Source organism: Sphaerodactylus townsendi, linkage group LG08 (assembly GCF_021028975.2).
Source record: "Sphaerodactylus townsendi isolate TG3544 linkage group LG08, MPM_Stown_v2.3, whole genome shotgun sequence".
Classification (NCBI taxonomy): Eukaryota; Metazoa; Chordata; class Lepidosauria; order Squamata; family Sphaerodactylidae; genus Sphaerodactylus; species Sphaerodactylus townsendi.
The window spans coordinates 24,792,334-24,810,147 of record NC_059432.1 but is presented as its reverse complement, the minus strand read 5'-3'; the positions used below and the strand labels follow the sequence as shown (position 1 = coordinate 24,810,147).

General features: G+C 41.5%; 1 protein-coding gene across 1 annotated transcript; it reads right to left on the bottom strand.

Annotated features, from left to right (window-relative positions):
* Window positions 1-229: 229 nt before the first annotated feature.
* LOC125438135 (kinesin family binding protein) lies at window positions 230-15,083 on the bottom strand. Its single transcript, XM_048506353.1, has 7 exons — window positions 14,586-15,083; window positions 11,531-11,629; window positions 8,864-8,943; window positions 8,600-8,783; window positions 6,964-7,048; window positions 6,091-6,200; window positions 230-1,623 (listed from the first exon to the last, which is right to left on the bottom strand). The coding sequence occupies exons 1-7, from the start codon at window positions 14,961-14,963 to the stop codon at window positions 748-750; spliced, it is 1,812 nt and encodes a 603-aa protein (XP_048362310.1). The 5' UTR covers window positions 14,964-15,083; the 3' UTR covers window positions 230-747.
* Window positions 15,084-17,814: the final 2,731 nt, after the last annotated feature.

The window sequence follows — 17,814 nt, the reverse complement described above, 5'->3', positions numbered from 1 at the left end:
CAAACTTGACTTCTGTTAACTGTACATACTGCCCCCAAGCTCCCAAATGAAATGCCATTTCTCCTCTGACTCTGTAACCTCCATCTAAAATTTAGTTGGGAATATGCCAGTCACAAACTCTGTCTGTTGCTTCCTCCCACACGGTAAAGCCTGCCACTACTCAGGCAATGAACCTGCTGCTTCAGTTGCAAACACTGCCAATAAGATTAAAAGGATGTCCAGAAGAAAATTACATCAAGCACGTTTATTTAGAATAGGGGGTGGGAGAAGAGACAGCCGACAGTTACAAAATAAATGAGAACTATTTACGAAGGGACAATTCAGGCAAGGTAAAATTATGCCATTACAACAATGTCTACAGCCTCTTTTTGCAGGGGTGGGGTGGATTGTAAACACAGGCAATTCAAAATGTTTCCTTTCAGAAGAAACAAGTGGAGAACAGCAGTACGTTAGAAATTGGGCCACATAGTGGAAGAAGGAGCATAAGGCAGGAAGGTTTGCACTTCATAACACAGCAAGCAATACAGAGCACCAGTTGACCATTCACTGTATAATTAGTGTTGAAGTGTGGGAGATGTCTAACATGGGATAGTTTTCCACTTTAAATAGGTCCTATGCTGCCTGTCACAGTGGGCACTCACGATAGCAGGAAATGTCCAGTTACTACAAGGCATCTGCCACAAGGGAAGCTCTCTCTTTGGACAGAGATCATTTTAATATTGCACATTTCCACTGGAGGAAAGAGTTTTAAGAAGAAGAAAGCTTTGCTCTTAGCCTTTCCATTCTTGTTGGGAGAAGAACAACCATTTCCTTACTGAGTTCTAGCTCGATTTCAATGGACGGGACAGCATCGGTGTGCTTCTCACAGTACTCTACCAGAAATGTGTAATATTCCAATGACGTCTGCATGTTTTCCAACTGTTTAATGCCATCGGAAGTGATCAGCTTGCCGTACAGGCGTGCAATGTGAAACTTGGCTACCATAGCAGGGCGAAGAACATCTTCCTCAAGGGTTTCAGGAAAAACCTTGTCAGGGTTCCTCAGGGAATCCAGAAAAAGTTCATAGTATTTTATGGCCAGCTGGGCAAGAGAATTGATTTTTTTAATGGTGTGGGAGTCGAGCTCCTCTAGCCTGTTTCCGATGGCCACTTTCAGATCCATCATCTCATAATAGGTATCTGCTAGTTCAAACTGGAGCTGCCTCCTGAGAAGCAGAAAATACTGTGGGTTTAAGCCCACAAAGATGGGCTCCAGCATATCTATCCTACGCTTGTGCATCTTGCAGCGCCTCTCGTAATCGTCTTCAAAGAACGCAAGCACCTTGAATAAGGCACTGTGGTCCTGCACAATTTCAATGTGGTCAGTCACATACCCATCTACCTGAAAGAACTCCTTTGCTTCACTGACATAATTCTGACCCACCAGGAAAACCTCTCTGGCTTCCTGAAAATCTAAAGGAAACACACAGCTCACTTTATCTTCCATGGCCAAAATGGAGTCACACAGATCACTAGTCCCAAAGAGGACTGCTTTCTTCCTTCCCTTCTCTTTCTCATCCTCTTCTGTCTTCCGCTGGGCTATCAGCTCCGACTGCCTGTCCGGATCCAACTCACCAATGTTGTCCTAAACAAAAACATACTTGTTTAAAACATGCCACCATCGTGGCTGCAAGATTATCACTGTTAACATGAATCCTTTGCTAGGAATAACCTCCCGTAAGAGCTGCTAGCCTGTGAGAAGAACTCATTGCTTCGCACTCCTAGCTTAAAATGCACCAATTCAGAGGTTCTTTCATGTCCGACAGCAGGAGTTCCTGAAAGGACATCATGGTTTAGATCCAACCAATTTCAGAGGGATAGCAGAGTTTGATCTGTCCTGCCTTTCCCATCATGCCCAATATTCCAAGTCATGCCAATGACATAGGAAGAGGCATGTAGGGGGAAGCTGCAGGGGAAAACTGAAGTGTGAATAAACACATTGTTCCCCACTCAGGCAAACAGCAAGAACTCATGCATGTATTTGTGGGATAATTTCTTCCCTTTCCCAATGCAGCTCCCCCTCCATCAAGAGATACCCCTCCCCAATATTCAGAAGATGATTTTCCAGGGGCTGCAATGGGTGGGTGGCAAAGACACTTTCCATGAACTCTGCTCCATTTGCAGTTAGCTGGATTCAATCCCCTATATTTTAAATTCATTTAGGGCAATATTTCAATACAAAGAGAAGCTAAAAGCAGGAACCCAGTGAAGGGGCAGATTAATAAATATTTCACAACATAATCACTCTGCTACATTCACTTGCATCATTACAGAGAAATGGCCTGCAGATTTTCAGGAAAAGGAACTAGGCAGGTGCCAAGTTTCAATCTTGTCTCTTGATAATTTTACCTCCAATAGATGTTCAGCACCCCTTAATAGCCAGATAGACAAAGGGCATGAAAATATCCATCCGCTGTCTATACAATGATGTATCAAGATTGGCTTTCTGGAACTAAAAATGTCAACAATCCATATTATTCGGATATTAGAATTTATTTATGTACCCCTGAGGCTTCAAGGAGTATCTGCTAACTTGTCTGCCACTCTATTATTCACTGTCAAGTTATCTGTCTGTGGGTAGGATAGCAATAGGCAAAAATAAAACTAGCATTAACATACAAACCACGTAACCCACTGGCAGCCAATTTAAGTGTGGTATTTCTTATTTGTATAATAAGGAACAATGCTCATAACATACAATAATATAATTCACTGTTGTATCATCACATGAATTATTTTTCTCTTTTTTCATTCAATAATCTAAACTAAACCTTTTCTCTTTTTTCATTCAATAGTCCTTTCAAAGGTGTATCCACATTCATATAAATCCAAATTCATATAAATCCAAGTTCTTGCAATTGATAACAAAGTTCAGTCATAAATATTGCAGTCTTCAATTCATTGCTGGCAGGAACGCATCGCACGCAATTGCGCCCTTCAGTGCCTTCATCAGTGCCAATTTGCCATTTACTTGTACATGAGGTGTTCTATAGGTAATCTGTCAATGGATATTACATCATATCAATTCATAGCTCATTTCAATGTCTTATTGAATCCATCACTTATTAAACACATATATATACAATTATAACATACATATATACTGAAATGAGCAATTACTAAGCTCACTAATGTTATTAGTTCCACTTACCAACGCTTTCCAAGCTGTTAGATCCTACCACACCTTCCTCTGGTAGCTGACTCTCTCTGGTTGAAGCTACGTGCACAGCTGATAAGTAACACCTGTTCAGTGTTCTTAGGAGACACAGTATTAAAGATGACAAGAAAAATCCAATGACCTGTTTAATCCAATGGAATCTGTTCTAAACTTATATATGAGGGGGTTTTCTGCTTGGAGGATAATTCTGTCTAAATTCATGTGAGGAGAATCTCCCTGAAATTGCTGTAGCAGCACAAAGCGAGGAGGTCAGTGTCCATTATGGTTATCGTCAAAAAATGTTCCACCAGTGGTGCTTCCATTTTCTTAGCCCTGATACAACTTCTGTGTTCTGACACTCTTAATTTTAAAGAGTAGCGTTTCCCACATACATTTTAGGACATGGGCACATGTCCTTATACACACATTTATCTGAGTCACAGTTAGTAAATTGGCGGTAATGTCCATACAATCTCAGTATTAGGAACCTTCAGAGAGCGAACAGACATAGAAAAATTACATTGTATACATTTTGCACATGGAAAATGTCCATATGATGTTGGTGTAGAAGGCTGTTTCACTAATAAATTAGCACGTACCAATAACTGTCTCACGTTGGTTGTACGTCTAAGACCTATCATAGGAGGTGTCTGACACCCAGGTAAGTCTGAAATGACATGCCAATGTTTATAAACACTGCGTTTAATAATTGCTGTTAAATTGGGGTGGTTTAAAGACCATATTAAGCGAGATTGTTGTTGTTGTTTCAGTTTTAACAAGGAGGAACAGTCTAATCTTGAGATTCTGTCCCATGCTTCATATAGGACCTCTTTGGGATAGCCCCGGTTGTAATAATTGTTCACGATACGATTAGCTTCCATATGAAATCTAGATTCCATTGTAAAATTATGTTTGGCTCGCACTAAAGCATTATATGGTAAATTATTACGTAAACGTCGTGGGTGATATGATTTAAAATGGAAATATGATTGCGGTCCGTGGAGCTTATGGGAAACAGTCGAAAAGCTATTTTACGATCCGCTGTGATGTACACCGAAGTGTCCAAATAGTGTACCTCTTCTTTGCTGGCCTGACCACTAAATTGTAAATTAGATTGAAGTCCATTGATCCATACTAAGAATGCATTAAATTGAAATGGAGCATGGAAAATGAAGAATAAATCGTCAATGTAACGTTTATAGAAATGTAGCGACTGAAAAAAAGGGTTAGCTGTTGCATTCAAAATATATTTATTTTCAAATCGTTCCATATAAAGGTTAGCCCCTGAGGGTGCGAAGCTACTCCCCATACTCAATCCTCTACTTTGTAAGAAGAAATCATCCAAAAATTTAAAATAGCTGTTGTCTAGGATGAGTTCTATCAAACTAATCAAAAAATGTACAGGTGGATGATCGTATTTTTGTGCCAAAGCATCATATAAAATAGCTCTAATTTCATCGTGTGGGATCACAGTATACAAGGAGGTGACATCTAGTGTCACCAACACCGTGCCTTCTGGACTATCCAAACCTTCCAATAAGGTAATAAGATGTACAGAGGAAGGTGTGGTAGGATCTAACAGCTTCTTGGAAAGCGTTTGTAAGTGGAACTAATAACATTAGTGAGCTTAATAATTGCTCATTTCAGTATATATGTATGTTATAATTGTATATATATGTGTTTAATAAGTGATGGATTCAATAAGACATTGAAATGAGCTATGAATTGATATGATGTAATATCCATTGACAGATTACCTATAGAACACCTCATGTACAAGTAAATGGCAAATTGGCACTGATGAAGGCACCGAAGAGCGCAATTTCGTGCGATGCGTTCCTGCCAGCAATGAATTGAAGACTGCAATATTTATGACTGAACTTTGTTATCAATTGCAAGAACTTGGATTTATATGAATTTGGATTTATATGAATGTGGATACACCTTTGAAAGGACTATTGAATGAAAAAAGAGAAAAGGTTTAGTTTAGATTATTGAATGAAAAAAGAGAAAAATAATTCATGTGATGATACAACAGTGAATTATATTATTGTATGTTATGAGCATTGTTCCTTATTATACAAATAAGAAATACCACACTTAAATTGGCTGCCAGTGGGTTACGTGGTTTGTATGTTAATGCTTATTTAGACGTTACCTACATCTTTGTTACCTTTAAAAATAAAACTAGGCCAAAAGGCAAGTATGCAAAAGAAAACAATGCATTTACATATGTGATAACAGCAAGTTTGCACGGGTAAAACAGAGGTTTCCATTCTTGTTGACATATATTTATTTCATCTCTAGAACTGAAGCCATTTGGACAGTAGGAAGGTTAAGCATTTAGGGCCACAATGAAATCAGAGTGATGTTACCAGTCCCTTGGAAGTCAGGGATGCTGATCACAAGGTTAGACTACTTTGTACTTTACTGCTTCAGTAAACAGACAGCTAATGGCTTCAGGACTTGGCTGTTTTGGGCTACTGACTTTGTCCATGAAGCAATTTTATGCTTTAAAAGAACAGACCATAAACTCATAGCTTTACTGGACTCATTTACTACTCCTGAGCCCCTTGGTGCAGTAAGAATGGTAAGGTGCAGTACTGCTGTCAAACCTCTAATCACAACCTGAGTTCGATCCCAATAGAAGTTGGCTTCAGGTAGCTAGCTCAAGACTGACTCAGTCTTCCATTCTTCCAAGGTCAGTAAAATGAGTACGTAGCTTAGAGGAGGTAAAGTGTAAAAGACTGGAGAAGGCAATGGCAAACCACACCACAAACATAGTCTGCCTAGAAATGTCATGCAACTTCACACCATGGGTCAGTAATGACCTGCTGTTTGCTTTTTGTTACTAGCACATGCACAAAAATATGGTATGCACACAATCTCAGTTACCTCAAGCAACTTCCGAGCTCCTTGCAAAAGATTCAAACAGTACTTAATCCAACATCTTGCAATTTCTGCTTTCCTCTGCTGAAGGTCTTGCTGGTCTTGCTCTGTTTCATCTGATTAAATATATAAAATATTTATATCACCACTTCAACAATCATGCTAATTCAGTGTTTCACTTTGTCTCTCAAGGCAATCACCCAACAGCTTTGAGGAGTTCAGATAATGAATATAGCTCTCTTTATAAAGTAGTTATAAGGAAGGTGGTCTTTCCGACCCTGAAATTTTTCTAAGCTAAAAAAAAGACCAAAGCGTTTACAGGTTCTTCCCCTCTCAAATGGAATAATGATCTAATTTCTGTAGAAGAAAATCAACCTGTAAAGAAAAATTTACAGCACAGCTTTCCTAAGACAGTTAAAACCAGCAAACATTATTTGCACTGTAAACAATCAGAAATCAACAGGTGGACTGTCTGGAGTGGTGACATAGGAGTGTTCCCAATAAACAATGAAGTTAAAGAAGCAAAACACACAGCCAATCCAAATTGTACTCACTTAAGAATGTAGCTCATCCATTTTGTATATGTACCTGCCACTTCTGTTTAGTCTAGTTCAATTTCCCCCCTCAGTGCTAATGCGGCAAAAGCCCTGATCCTGCATACAGATGTAACAGGGGGAAAGCAATGCTGCAGAGGTAAGGAGCTTCCTCCCCCAACTCCCTCAAGTCAAAAGAAGAATGAAATGGATGTCACCAAACCACACACAGGGAATGAAGAGTCTGTGCCAGGAACCACAGGAGGCAAGCGCAATATTCTAACGTTGGTGGATTGCCCATTTAATTCAAAGCTGCTGCAGCTCAAACTGAAAAGAGACAACTTACCGTCCTCCACAGACAGCACCTGTCCAGCTTGAGCAAAGATGACAGTGGCAGCTGCTAAACAGTGCCTGGATTCCATGAAGCATTGCTATGGGCAGAAGACACGACAGAGCTCGTAAGTGACACATAACAAGAGGCTACTTTTTCACTTACCTACAACTCTCGAACATCTGATTTCTGAAAGTGGAATACATGTTCCAAGAGGGACCCAAAACCATGATTGAACCACACTGTATAATACAGAGTTGAACAACTAATGTATTTGTGTTTCAGGGCTGCATGGAAATAAGTGGGAATATTCTGTCTCAATTTTGCAGAGATATCTGGGCTTTCCGTGGGAACACCGGCTGTGAAGAATGTTAATAGAAGATGGCTGGACCTTTGATAGCTCTGATGAATAAAACTGCTTAGATTAGAGGCACTTTCCTTCAAGAATGGCTACAATACAAAGTTTCCTGAAATTCTGAAGTATCATTTTACTACCACCTTGTTTCCCCGAAATAAAACATCGCCTGAGAATAAGACGTAGTAGAGGTTTTGCTGAAGTGCTAAATATAAAGCATCCCCCGAAAGTAAGACGTAGCAAATTTTTTGTTTGGAAGCATGTCCGTCGAACAGAACACCAGAGCATGCAGCTGTGGAGTGGAAAAATAAGACATCCCCTGAAAATAAGACACAGCGCATCTTTGGGAGCAAAAATTAATATAAGACACTGTCTTATTTTCGGGGAAACACGGCAGTTGAAATCATGCCTGAGGATGTGTCAATGTATTTTATTTATGCATACCTATTACATTTTCCACCAGGGAAAAATCTGGCTATTCTGAGAGTTAACTGTCCAAAAAATACTCTGAGGATAAAATCAGTGTTCAACATCCCCTAACAAGGAATAAGGAAAAACTTCATTCATTCAATCTCTTAGGCTCATTCCGCACATGCAGAATAATGAACTTTCAAACTGCTTTCAGTGCTCTTTGAAGCTGTGCGGAATGGCAAAATCCACTTGCAAACAGTTGTGAAAGTGGTTTGAAAACGCATTATTTTGCGTGTGCGGAAGGGGCCTTAGGCACTTGTGAGGACAGACCTTGGATTCCAATTTCAGAAAGCAACACTTTCTCAGTAATTCTAATACATATACTGTAAATTGAATCATTACAAGTTTTTCCTAGCTATTTAATGGCAGAGATAAACTTGCTCTACGTAAGTTCTGCAGGAAAACAGTCACTAACATCACACAAATCTAAGAACATTCTGCAAATCTCGGAATAACAATGATTACAGGAACACTGAAAATGAAGCCTCATTTTGTTTTAACTAACCACTTTCCTAGAAATAGACGCTACAATTACATCCTGTTTGAATAACCAAACATTTTTAGTTCCCTGAAAGATTTTCTCTTTCTGCAACTGAACCCATCTGCAACTAAACCTTTCTTCTGAGATCTATCCATAGTCAGAGGGGTCTGGCAGCACAGCCAAGTACAGCCTACTCAGCCTGTAAAGATGAGGCAATGTTTGCAAACAAGCAACCTACTACAGGTATAAAGACAACAGAATTTTGATAGGTGATCAAAGAGAATTTCGACCACAGCAACCACTTACCAAATGAGGCAAACTGAAAGGAATGTTAAAACAAGTACCTTTGTGAGATAGTACTGAGACAGAGTAGCTGCGTTGAGAGCCCATTTCACTGGAGAATAGCCGCTATATTCAAGCTGCCGTTTCAGGGTGGTATGGCAATACTGCGCAGCCTTCTCAGTCAAGTCCAGGTGTTGGTAGACTTGGGCCAGGTAATACAGAGTATGAGTACAGACCTTCTCAAATCTGGGGAAACAGAAGGGCTTGCATTTTATTTTTGCAGACAGGTACTTCCCGCTCAAATCTCCACTTCAGTCACCAGGTACCTTTTCAACCTCTCTTGGTCTGTTAGCTTCTCTTCCTGGGGCATGAAGTGTTCGTTGGTATCCAACGGAGGGCTCCCATTCTGCAAAGCACAGCACACAAAATCAGTACATATGGAAAGTTTGCGCTCTTTCTACCAGCTGCCTTTTAATACTGCACATAACTAATGCTAATAGGAAGAATCATAAAGCAGGCAGGCTGCAGAGCTCTTAGTGTACAAAGCATCCAAGAGTCAGACACCTGATGGATATTTTGAAGAAACCCCGCTCCCCCCACCCCAACATACTTGCATGCTGAAGGGCAGAACTCACTATCATTACAAATTCGCCAAAAATATATTTCTTCCACTCCTAATAGCTCATTGACACATTTTAAAAACATGTTTCACTAAATGTCATAATCCATCAAGAAGCACAAAGCTCACTTTACTGTTTTAGCATGCACTATGCTTACAAAGATTTAAAACAGATAAAGGATCTAATAGGTTTGAAGACTCTGAGGCCCTTTCCACACAAGCGCTGGTGCATCGACATAAATTATGCCGATACACCCCCCCGGGGACCGATCGTACAGACGGTACGGCTTACTTGCTCCTGCTGGCTGCCGTCGCGTTGTGGAGGCAGGGGACATGCCCCCCTCTGGCCAGAGCGATGGCTCTGGAGATGGAGGCCAGGGGGGCGTGTCCCCTGGCCTCCACAACGTGACGGAAGCCAGCAGGAGCAGGTAAGCCGGTTGGGGAAGGTGGGAGGCACAGCAGCGGGTGAAAGGTACCACTTTTGAAAAACCTTGCTCATGGAGCAAGGTTCAAAAGTGGTGTTGCAGCAGTGCCTGCTGTGCGAACGCCTCCCCAGGGACGGCATTTTTGCCATCCCTGGGTGCTGTGTTCCACCCATGCGGAAACAGCCTAAGACTGTATTTGAAGTGGAACTATGCACGAATGACAATTGTATTATTGCCAAAATGTGTAAGTTCTTGTTGAGATTTGAAACAGAAGAAGAAAGAGTGAAAGAATGTATGATGAGATGGGTTGTTACATTTGTGCACAATATACAAACGGAACAATGGGATAATATGTGGTTAAAAGGGCTTAAATTTACATTAAATTACAGTTTTAAAGAGAATTTTTATAAAATGATGGTACCTGTTGCTAGAAAAATTTGCCAAGATGTAAATACATTTTGACTTTTAGTCATTTATGGTGGACCATAAGCCCAAAGCGTTTGGATACAATGACAATCTAAAAGATTTAGAAATCTAATATACAAATGAAAACTAGAAGCTTTTCATCTGAGTCTATGGACAAACAGGCTGAAAAAAAAATAGGGCATTGTTTTTAAGTATGATATCCATCGGCAGCATTACCATAGGATCAAAAATGGAAAACTACTATACCTATAACAGGAGAATGGTTTGGGAAGCTACTGGAATTGGCACAGATGGCCAAACTTACACCTTGGATTAGAGAAAAGAACTTCTCTATGTTCACTGGCAATTGGAAACCCCTAACAGACTTTTTGCATAAACAGACAGAAGGATCTGAATGCTTTGTGGTTTTGAGGAGCCAGAGAACAAGGAAACAGATCTAGAGAAAGGTGTGAACCTTGTAAGGAAGAATAACTAAGAATTAACTTTATAACGAATTAAATAGCAAGTAGTACATTTTAAGCATACTTATATTTGGTGCAGATGAAATTAGGAGCCCTTCAAGTCTTTTGTTGTGTTTCATGTATTCTTCGTGGTTTTTATTGTTTGGTTTTCAGTCTTTCTTTATCAATCTGTATGTCTTTAAAGTTTTAACAACAAAAAAAGACTGAAAGCATGTGCATTTTAAAAGAAAAATGAAAGTAACATAAAGAAAAGCCAATTATATAAGAACACTAACATGAAACAAGTGATATCTTTTCCCAGCATCACTTTCCAGGACAAGTGCTGCATTCCACTGTTTTCATAAAAGCCATAATGGAGCACTGAGGAACGCTGGAACTGCTACCCCCGGAGGCATTTCAAAACATAAATAGGGCCTCAGAGGCCCTAACAAAGGCCCCACTGTGCCAGTGCAATTGCATAGCAGTGCCAACAACTTGCAAATCATCTCAATACACATAAAAAGCTGTTCAGAAAAACAGCACTCTTGGTTGTGCGTACCATACTGGCAATAACACGGACAAACATTTGTGCACTTTCTCAAGCAGTGATTATAACTGATATTTTATAGAAAGACCTTAGGTAGCTGCAGAAGAATAAGAACACCATTCACATCCCACACCAACGCTAATCCTCAAATCAGTCATCCACACTGACTACCCTTCGTTAAATGTGAACTATTTTTTAAACTGCCTAAAATGAAGTTATAGTATCAGATATGTTCTTCCATTAGCATTACTAATCATCACTTTTAAAAGAATTGCTCCCAGGAGCAGGTCAATTTGTAAAAGAAATCCTGGCTAAATAAATATATTTTCTCCAAAAAAAAAAAGTTACTAGCCCCACAACAAAAAGACACTCTTCAATTTACAGAACTGAAGAATAACACATCTGGGGAGACTTGCCTTTCCCCTCCATGTATAGAGCCAACACATATTAGAACCTGACATTTTGATTATGCCTTGGAATGCCACTTTCTGACATGTGAAGCTGAAATGTAAAGGATAGTTCATTCCGATTATTACCTCTTTCATATACTGATTATACAAGGCTTCTGCAGATTCAAGGTAAGTCTGTGCTGCTTGAATGTCACCTCTTTCTGACCACAGGATACCTAGGTTATTCTACAAAATACAAAGAAGAAAAACTTTTCATTTATTTCAGAAATTATGAAAGACACAGAGAACCAAATCCATAATCGCCAATGTCAATTCAGTCGCAACGATTTCAAAAACACCTGACACCAGCTGGAACCTGTATTTGGAGAACGGAAGGCAAGGAAGCTACTAGAATAATTCTGTGCTTCACTGGCAGCTGTCCAGACAATGGGCCAGCGACTTGCTATTAGCCTATAGCACATCTCAATATGATATCTTTCCCTCAAATGCAAGGAGCAGAGGAAATGCTATACTCATGTAGGCCAATTTCATCTACCAATCCGTAAGCGAGACCCGTTAACGCATAGTCCATTCCTATGCTGTTGTGTAAACAGAAGCCATGTGACTGGTGAATTTGACACTTTCTTTGCCAATTTTGCTGGCCCGCAGACCTTAATCAGCCCCCGCATCACAATGCTATTAGTCAGGGCTAAGAGAATGAGCGAACAGACTATACAATCTGTTACTACTTGAAATGTAAGCATCACAGGCTTGATAACCAACATGAAGAAAGCAGGGATGACCTGCCAACTCCATCCTTCTGCATAGGTATCTTGGTTCTTCCACTCCTTCCTAATGTTCCTTGCTCTGCCTTCCGCTCCCCTCCCTGTCACTGCATAGCTTTGTCTATCACCAACATACACAGTTGCATAGTCCCTACCATACAGCAAGCAAAACATGATGCAAAGCTTATTGACAAAACACAGTGAACATACACCTTGTGAACAGAGCACTCTTACATTCAGTACAGCAACCACAGTGCTATTCTGCATTTCCCTAGGTCTGAAAATGCAATTACAACCATTCTTGCCCATTATGCTATGGCTGCAGGATATAAAGCCAGCAGCTCTGAGCTTTAGATGGAAAAGGCAAGTCGCCATTAAAACTGTCATACATACAAAATAAAATTGCAAATGTTACAAGTTTTGTTTAGACCGTTTTATTTAGCATAATTTTTCTGTCTTCCTCTTCTGAGCTCCAGTTTTGTTTTGTTTTAATTTGCCCTAAGCTGTGTAGTATTACAAATATACTGGCTGTTGTAGGTTTTCTGGACTTTGTGGCTGTGGTCTGGTTGTCTTAGATCCTAACATTTTGCACACATTTATGACTGGCATCTTCAGCAGCATGTCACAGTAAGATGTCTTTCTGTGGCACAGTGTGGAGTGTTCTGTGTATTTGTTTTGTCCATTTCTGAGATGGAAGGGGGAATAAGGTGAATGTACATGTGTCCAAGCAGAGTTCATTTGCAGTTGAATTTTTATGCTTGTGTCCTGGTGGTTACTCATCTCAGAAATCAGAGTGAGGTGAAAGTGGGAGGACAGAGGAGTTTGTAGTATCTGGTAGATTGTTGAATGGTGTTCAAAGGTTTTTGGGTTTTTTAATACTGGTAGCCAGGGTTTGTTCGTTTTCAGACTCTCTTTTTTGCTGAAACTGTCCCAGTATTTGTGGAATTCAATGGCTTCCCTGTATAGTCTGACTTGGTTGCTCTCAAGTTATCAAGCATTTCTGTGTCTTCAGATAAAATTCTATGTCTGGCTTGGTTTAGCGCATGTTCAGTTACTGCTGATTTCTCAGGTTGGATTAGTCAGCAGTGCCTTTCATGTTCTTTAATTCTTGTCAGAATGTGCATTTTGTAATCCCTGTGTATACTTGTTCACAGGGGCATGGTATGCAATAGATTCCTGCAGAGGTAAGGGGGTCTCTCTTGTCCTTTGATGACTGTAACATTTGTTGAATTTTTCTGGTGGGTGTGAAGACTGTTTGAATACTATGTTTTCCCCCTTTGATCAGTGATCCCCTTGACACACCTTACAGTGGCATGCCTCTGAAGATGCCAGCCATGGATGTGGGCGAAAACATTAGGAGATAAAACTATTAGACTATGGCCACTCAGGCTGGAAGCCTTCAACAATACTATAAATACAGTTAGTGTTCAAAGTCGGAGAGACAGAAGAATGAGGACAATGAAATGTTGTGTTTCATTATAACCTGAACCAAAATCCGACAGAAAGAGGCCAAAAATATATTGCTCACTGGATGTGCTCTTAAATATTACAAATGGATCAAGTATTCATCACATTTTAGCTACCAGCCGCATAAGAATGGCAATCTGTCCCATGCTGCTGAACACACCAGACTGATCACGTTATCACGAAGAGGTCTCATCCACTTGATTTTGTTTTGCTCAAGAGCCCAAAAGTCTTGCCCTTGGAGGGGGGGGGGGGGGATGCAATTCGGCAATCATTTGTGGATTTCCCATCCAGCACTCCAGCCTGCTAAGTTTCATAAGCTTTTATTTCAAGTGAAAATAACAAAATCTTAGTAAAATAAGATTCTTAGCAAAATAAGTTCCTTTTCAATTTCACTGTCCTCTCTCCAAGAAGCCCCTGATAGAGAGATGCTTCCTAGTCAAAACCCTCAGGTGGAATCCTAAATCCTTTGTTTTTACCTTCCCAGGAAAACTCCGCCCTGCCAGGAGGTAAATCTAAGCTTTTGAATACTACTGGTCAAATCTGAGTGGCATTTCTTATGATCAAAGCCCTTTACCATCCATGTGTGACTTCCTTGATTCAGCAATAGAATCTCTCCATCACACCTGTCCTCTGCCACAAAAAGCCATCCACAAAACAACCTCACAACTAGTCAATTTCGAAGCTTCATCACCACCCAAACCCCACTTCTTCACAAGGAGAGTATATAGACACAAACACTGCGTTACTTACAGGGTTTGGTTGACCCTCCTTTGCCTGCATATTCTGGACCAAGCACTTCTACCCGCATTCATTGCCCCTCATGATGTCTAAGATGCTCCTCGCGAAAAGAGGTCTTGACATGATGAGGGGTTTGGGGGAGGGGGTTCGTGCGTGCACAGGCAAGGGGTACCAAAAATGAGGAAAACGACCCAGCAGCCCCCGCCGCCCACCTGGGCCTGGATGTAGAGGGAGACGCACTCCCGGGAGAGGCGGTGGCGCTCCAGCAGCTTGACGCACTTGACCAGGTGCTCCTCGCCCGCCGAGCACTCCTGCGTGTCGGTGTAGTTGGCCCCCAGCTCGTACTCCACCACGGCCTCCCGCACCGCCTGCAGCCGCTCCGCCTCGCCGTCTCCCTCCTGGCCGTCGCCCGGCGCCCCCTCGGCCTCCTCCGAGGCCAGCAGCTGCTTGACGCCTTCCAGCAGCTCCCGCGCCGCGTACTTGGAGCGGTACGGCTCGGTCTCCGGGTCGTTCTTGGACTCGACGTACGAGAGGCTGACGGCGCTGCGGAACTTCTCGCACAGCGAGTCCCAGCCGGCGGAGGTCGCCATCTTGCCGCCTTCCTCCCGCGGCCTCTGGGTCTGTTTGGCCGGGCCCGTTCTCACGGACACTCCGGCTTTCCACTGCGCATGCGCAGCTCCGACAGCGCAACGGGCCAACCTCCAACTGCCCAAACTGCGTACCCTAAGTAGAGGCGGGGTGGTCAGCGGGGCGGACTGACGCCACATACAGCAGACAATCGATGTGCGTGACATGCGCAGTAGGGACACGTAACCGAGGCTGTAATAAACTGCCTGGCCGCGTCTTAGCGACGGGCAACATTTATTTCAGCAAGAGCTTCCCTGAGCACAAAGCGGGGCTGCCCTGATCCTCCCCCAAGCGGCAGCAGCACTCGGGGTGCTTTCAGCCATGAGGGCAGTAGTCTGTGACAGGTTGCGGGAGGTCGATCTCGCAGCCCGCAGAGACCGTTTGAGTCTGCAGCAGCGGGTCAATCTGGATCCCAGGACTACGGAGGATGTCCTTCCAAACTATAAACCCACAAAGACTTTCTCTGGTAGGGATTTGGGGTGGGGGGAGATTTAATTCTTACCTCCCTTAGAATTAGCCAAGGTTGATGATGTTCTTGCCGTCTTGATTTTCAGCGCGTCACCTTCCTTTGTGTTTGAAACGTTGACTTTTTAAATCTTCCAGAGCCATCAGGTTTTTAAAGTTTATAGCCTCCACGCCATGTTGTAGAATTGACGTGTTCAAGATATTCCCTTATATTAGTCTAGTGGGTTAATTTGAAGACCTTCCCTATAGGTTACGTGCTCAAGTAGGAAGTTCAGCTAATTGAGTCCACAAACCTGTTGGAGGTTGCCTCTTAGGTTAAAATTGTTTGAACGACTCCTCCTTCTGGTTTCTATTTTGGAACTCTTAGCCACAGGAAATTAACTGTTTCTATTAATCTCATAATGCAACACACCTATTTAGAATGACTTTTGGCCACTTTGTAAATGAGACAGAACTGTGTTGCTTTTCTTCAGGCTACTTCCATTTACATGGCGGTTCAGAATCTTCACTCTCTGGTCATGGTTTTAAATATGTTAAAAACTGAATGTTAAAATGCATGGATTACCTCTGAATTGCACTAATTGAATTTTTCTGCACTGCACTAATTTCCAGCATATATTATTTCAGTTCTTCAACATTTCACGTTACTCTATTCAACCTTAAGTCTCAACTTGCACACATAATTGTTTATTATAAAATGGGCCTATAGTGTTTGAAAAGACCTGGTACTAACACGAGCGCAGTTTATTTATAGAACGTTTGTCATACAAGGTGCTTCTTTTGGTATCAGTGACAGGAATAGTGAATTATAACCAAACTATTTGGGTAAGTTTTGTTTAGAAAATGGTTTTTACAAAAAAGGCAGTGAGATCACTGTTAGATATGAACCAGAGACAACCTGAAAATTTATATATATGACATGAACACCCCTATAATTGTACCCCAATATTGGGACCAGCAATGAGAAAAGAGTACCCAAATAATATTTCTTTTAGACTCTGGCATCATCCCAACTCAAACTTTTGACTCAACAGAGCACAAATGCAGGATTCTGACTTCCTGTCAATGGATAAGAAAGGCAAGAACATCCCTTTATTTCACATCTAGTCAAGAAAAGCCATTTGATATCTTGAAGGCAGCAGGAAGACAGTAGCACAAGTTTTTTAAAAAAAACCACACAACACTCTTGGCTTAGGTTTGCAAGACAGACTTGTACCAAATCTGATTGGCAGCTAGGTAAACTCAGGCCCACAAGAATGTTACAGCATGCCATCACTGGCCCTCTAAACAATCCACCACCCTCTCAGGGATACACTGGGATCCTCTTTGGTGAGATTGTAAAGTATGAACTGGTGCTCCTATGCCCCATCTTCCTTCTCTCCTTGCCCGTGTATCCTTTGTTCCTTACTCTCCAGCTTATGCCAGAACATTCTGACTTGGTTAGCTATTTGGTTTTCAATTGCTGCGGTTGACAAGACTGAATTTTGTGTCTTTTTACGCTAATTTCCACAAGTACTAGGTTCATAGTAACATAATTTTAATATTCCGTCTTTCCTGCATCCTCTCCCTCCCACATAGGTTTGATTTACTGCATCAGAACTAGTAAATGTGTTATACATAGGTTAAAAGATTCCATGATTTGCTCCAGTGCTGTAACTGCTTAGTCTGTATATGTGAAAAAGGGGATTAGGTAACACCATTTGCTTCACAGCAGCATCATGTTAGCTTTTGGTAAGAAGATGAATCTCTAACATTCCCATTTAATTTCAAAAGGATGCAAGTTTTCTCAGGCACCCTAGACATATATTTGAAGCAACTACCAGTGGTGGCGAACCTATGGCACTCCAGATGTTCATGGACTTCAATTCCCATCAGCCCCTGCCAGCATGGCTGATGGGAATTGTAGTCCATGAACATCTGGAGTGCCATAGGTTCGCCACCACGGAACTAGACGAAAGACCCTCTTCTGCACAGAAGTTGAGGGTGTGGCCTTGCAAAGTCACCCTCTTGGTGCAGATTATCCACACAGGACTGCTGTGATGATACCAAAGATTCCACTCAACTAGTTGGAGGAAAGACTCAATTAAAATATAAATCAATAAAGTATAACGATTACAAGTTTAGGACTAGTGCTTTTTCCTTCTTAAACAAATGAGAATCCATTCTATTGGGCTGTAGTGCGTAGTTGCCAATTTGTACTGATCAAGTTCTAAACATTCTTCAGTACAAGTCTAGTAGGATAAATCTATTCTTTTCCTGCCTAACAGCTACCCCCAGCTGATAACTATCAAAGGGTACACTGCAGAAATGTGATCAAGTTCTACCCCGCCCCAACTCAAAACATCAGGA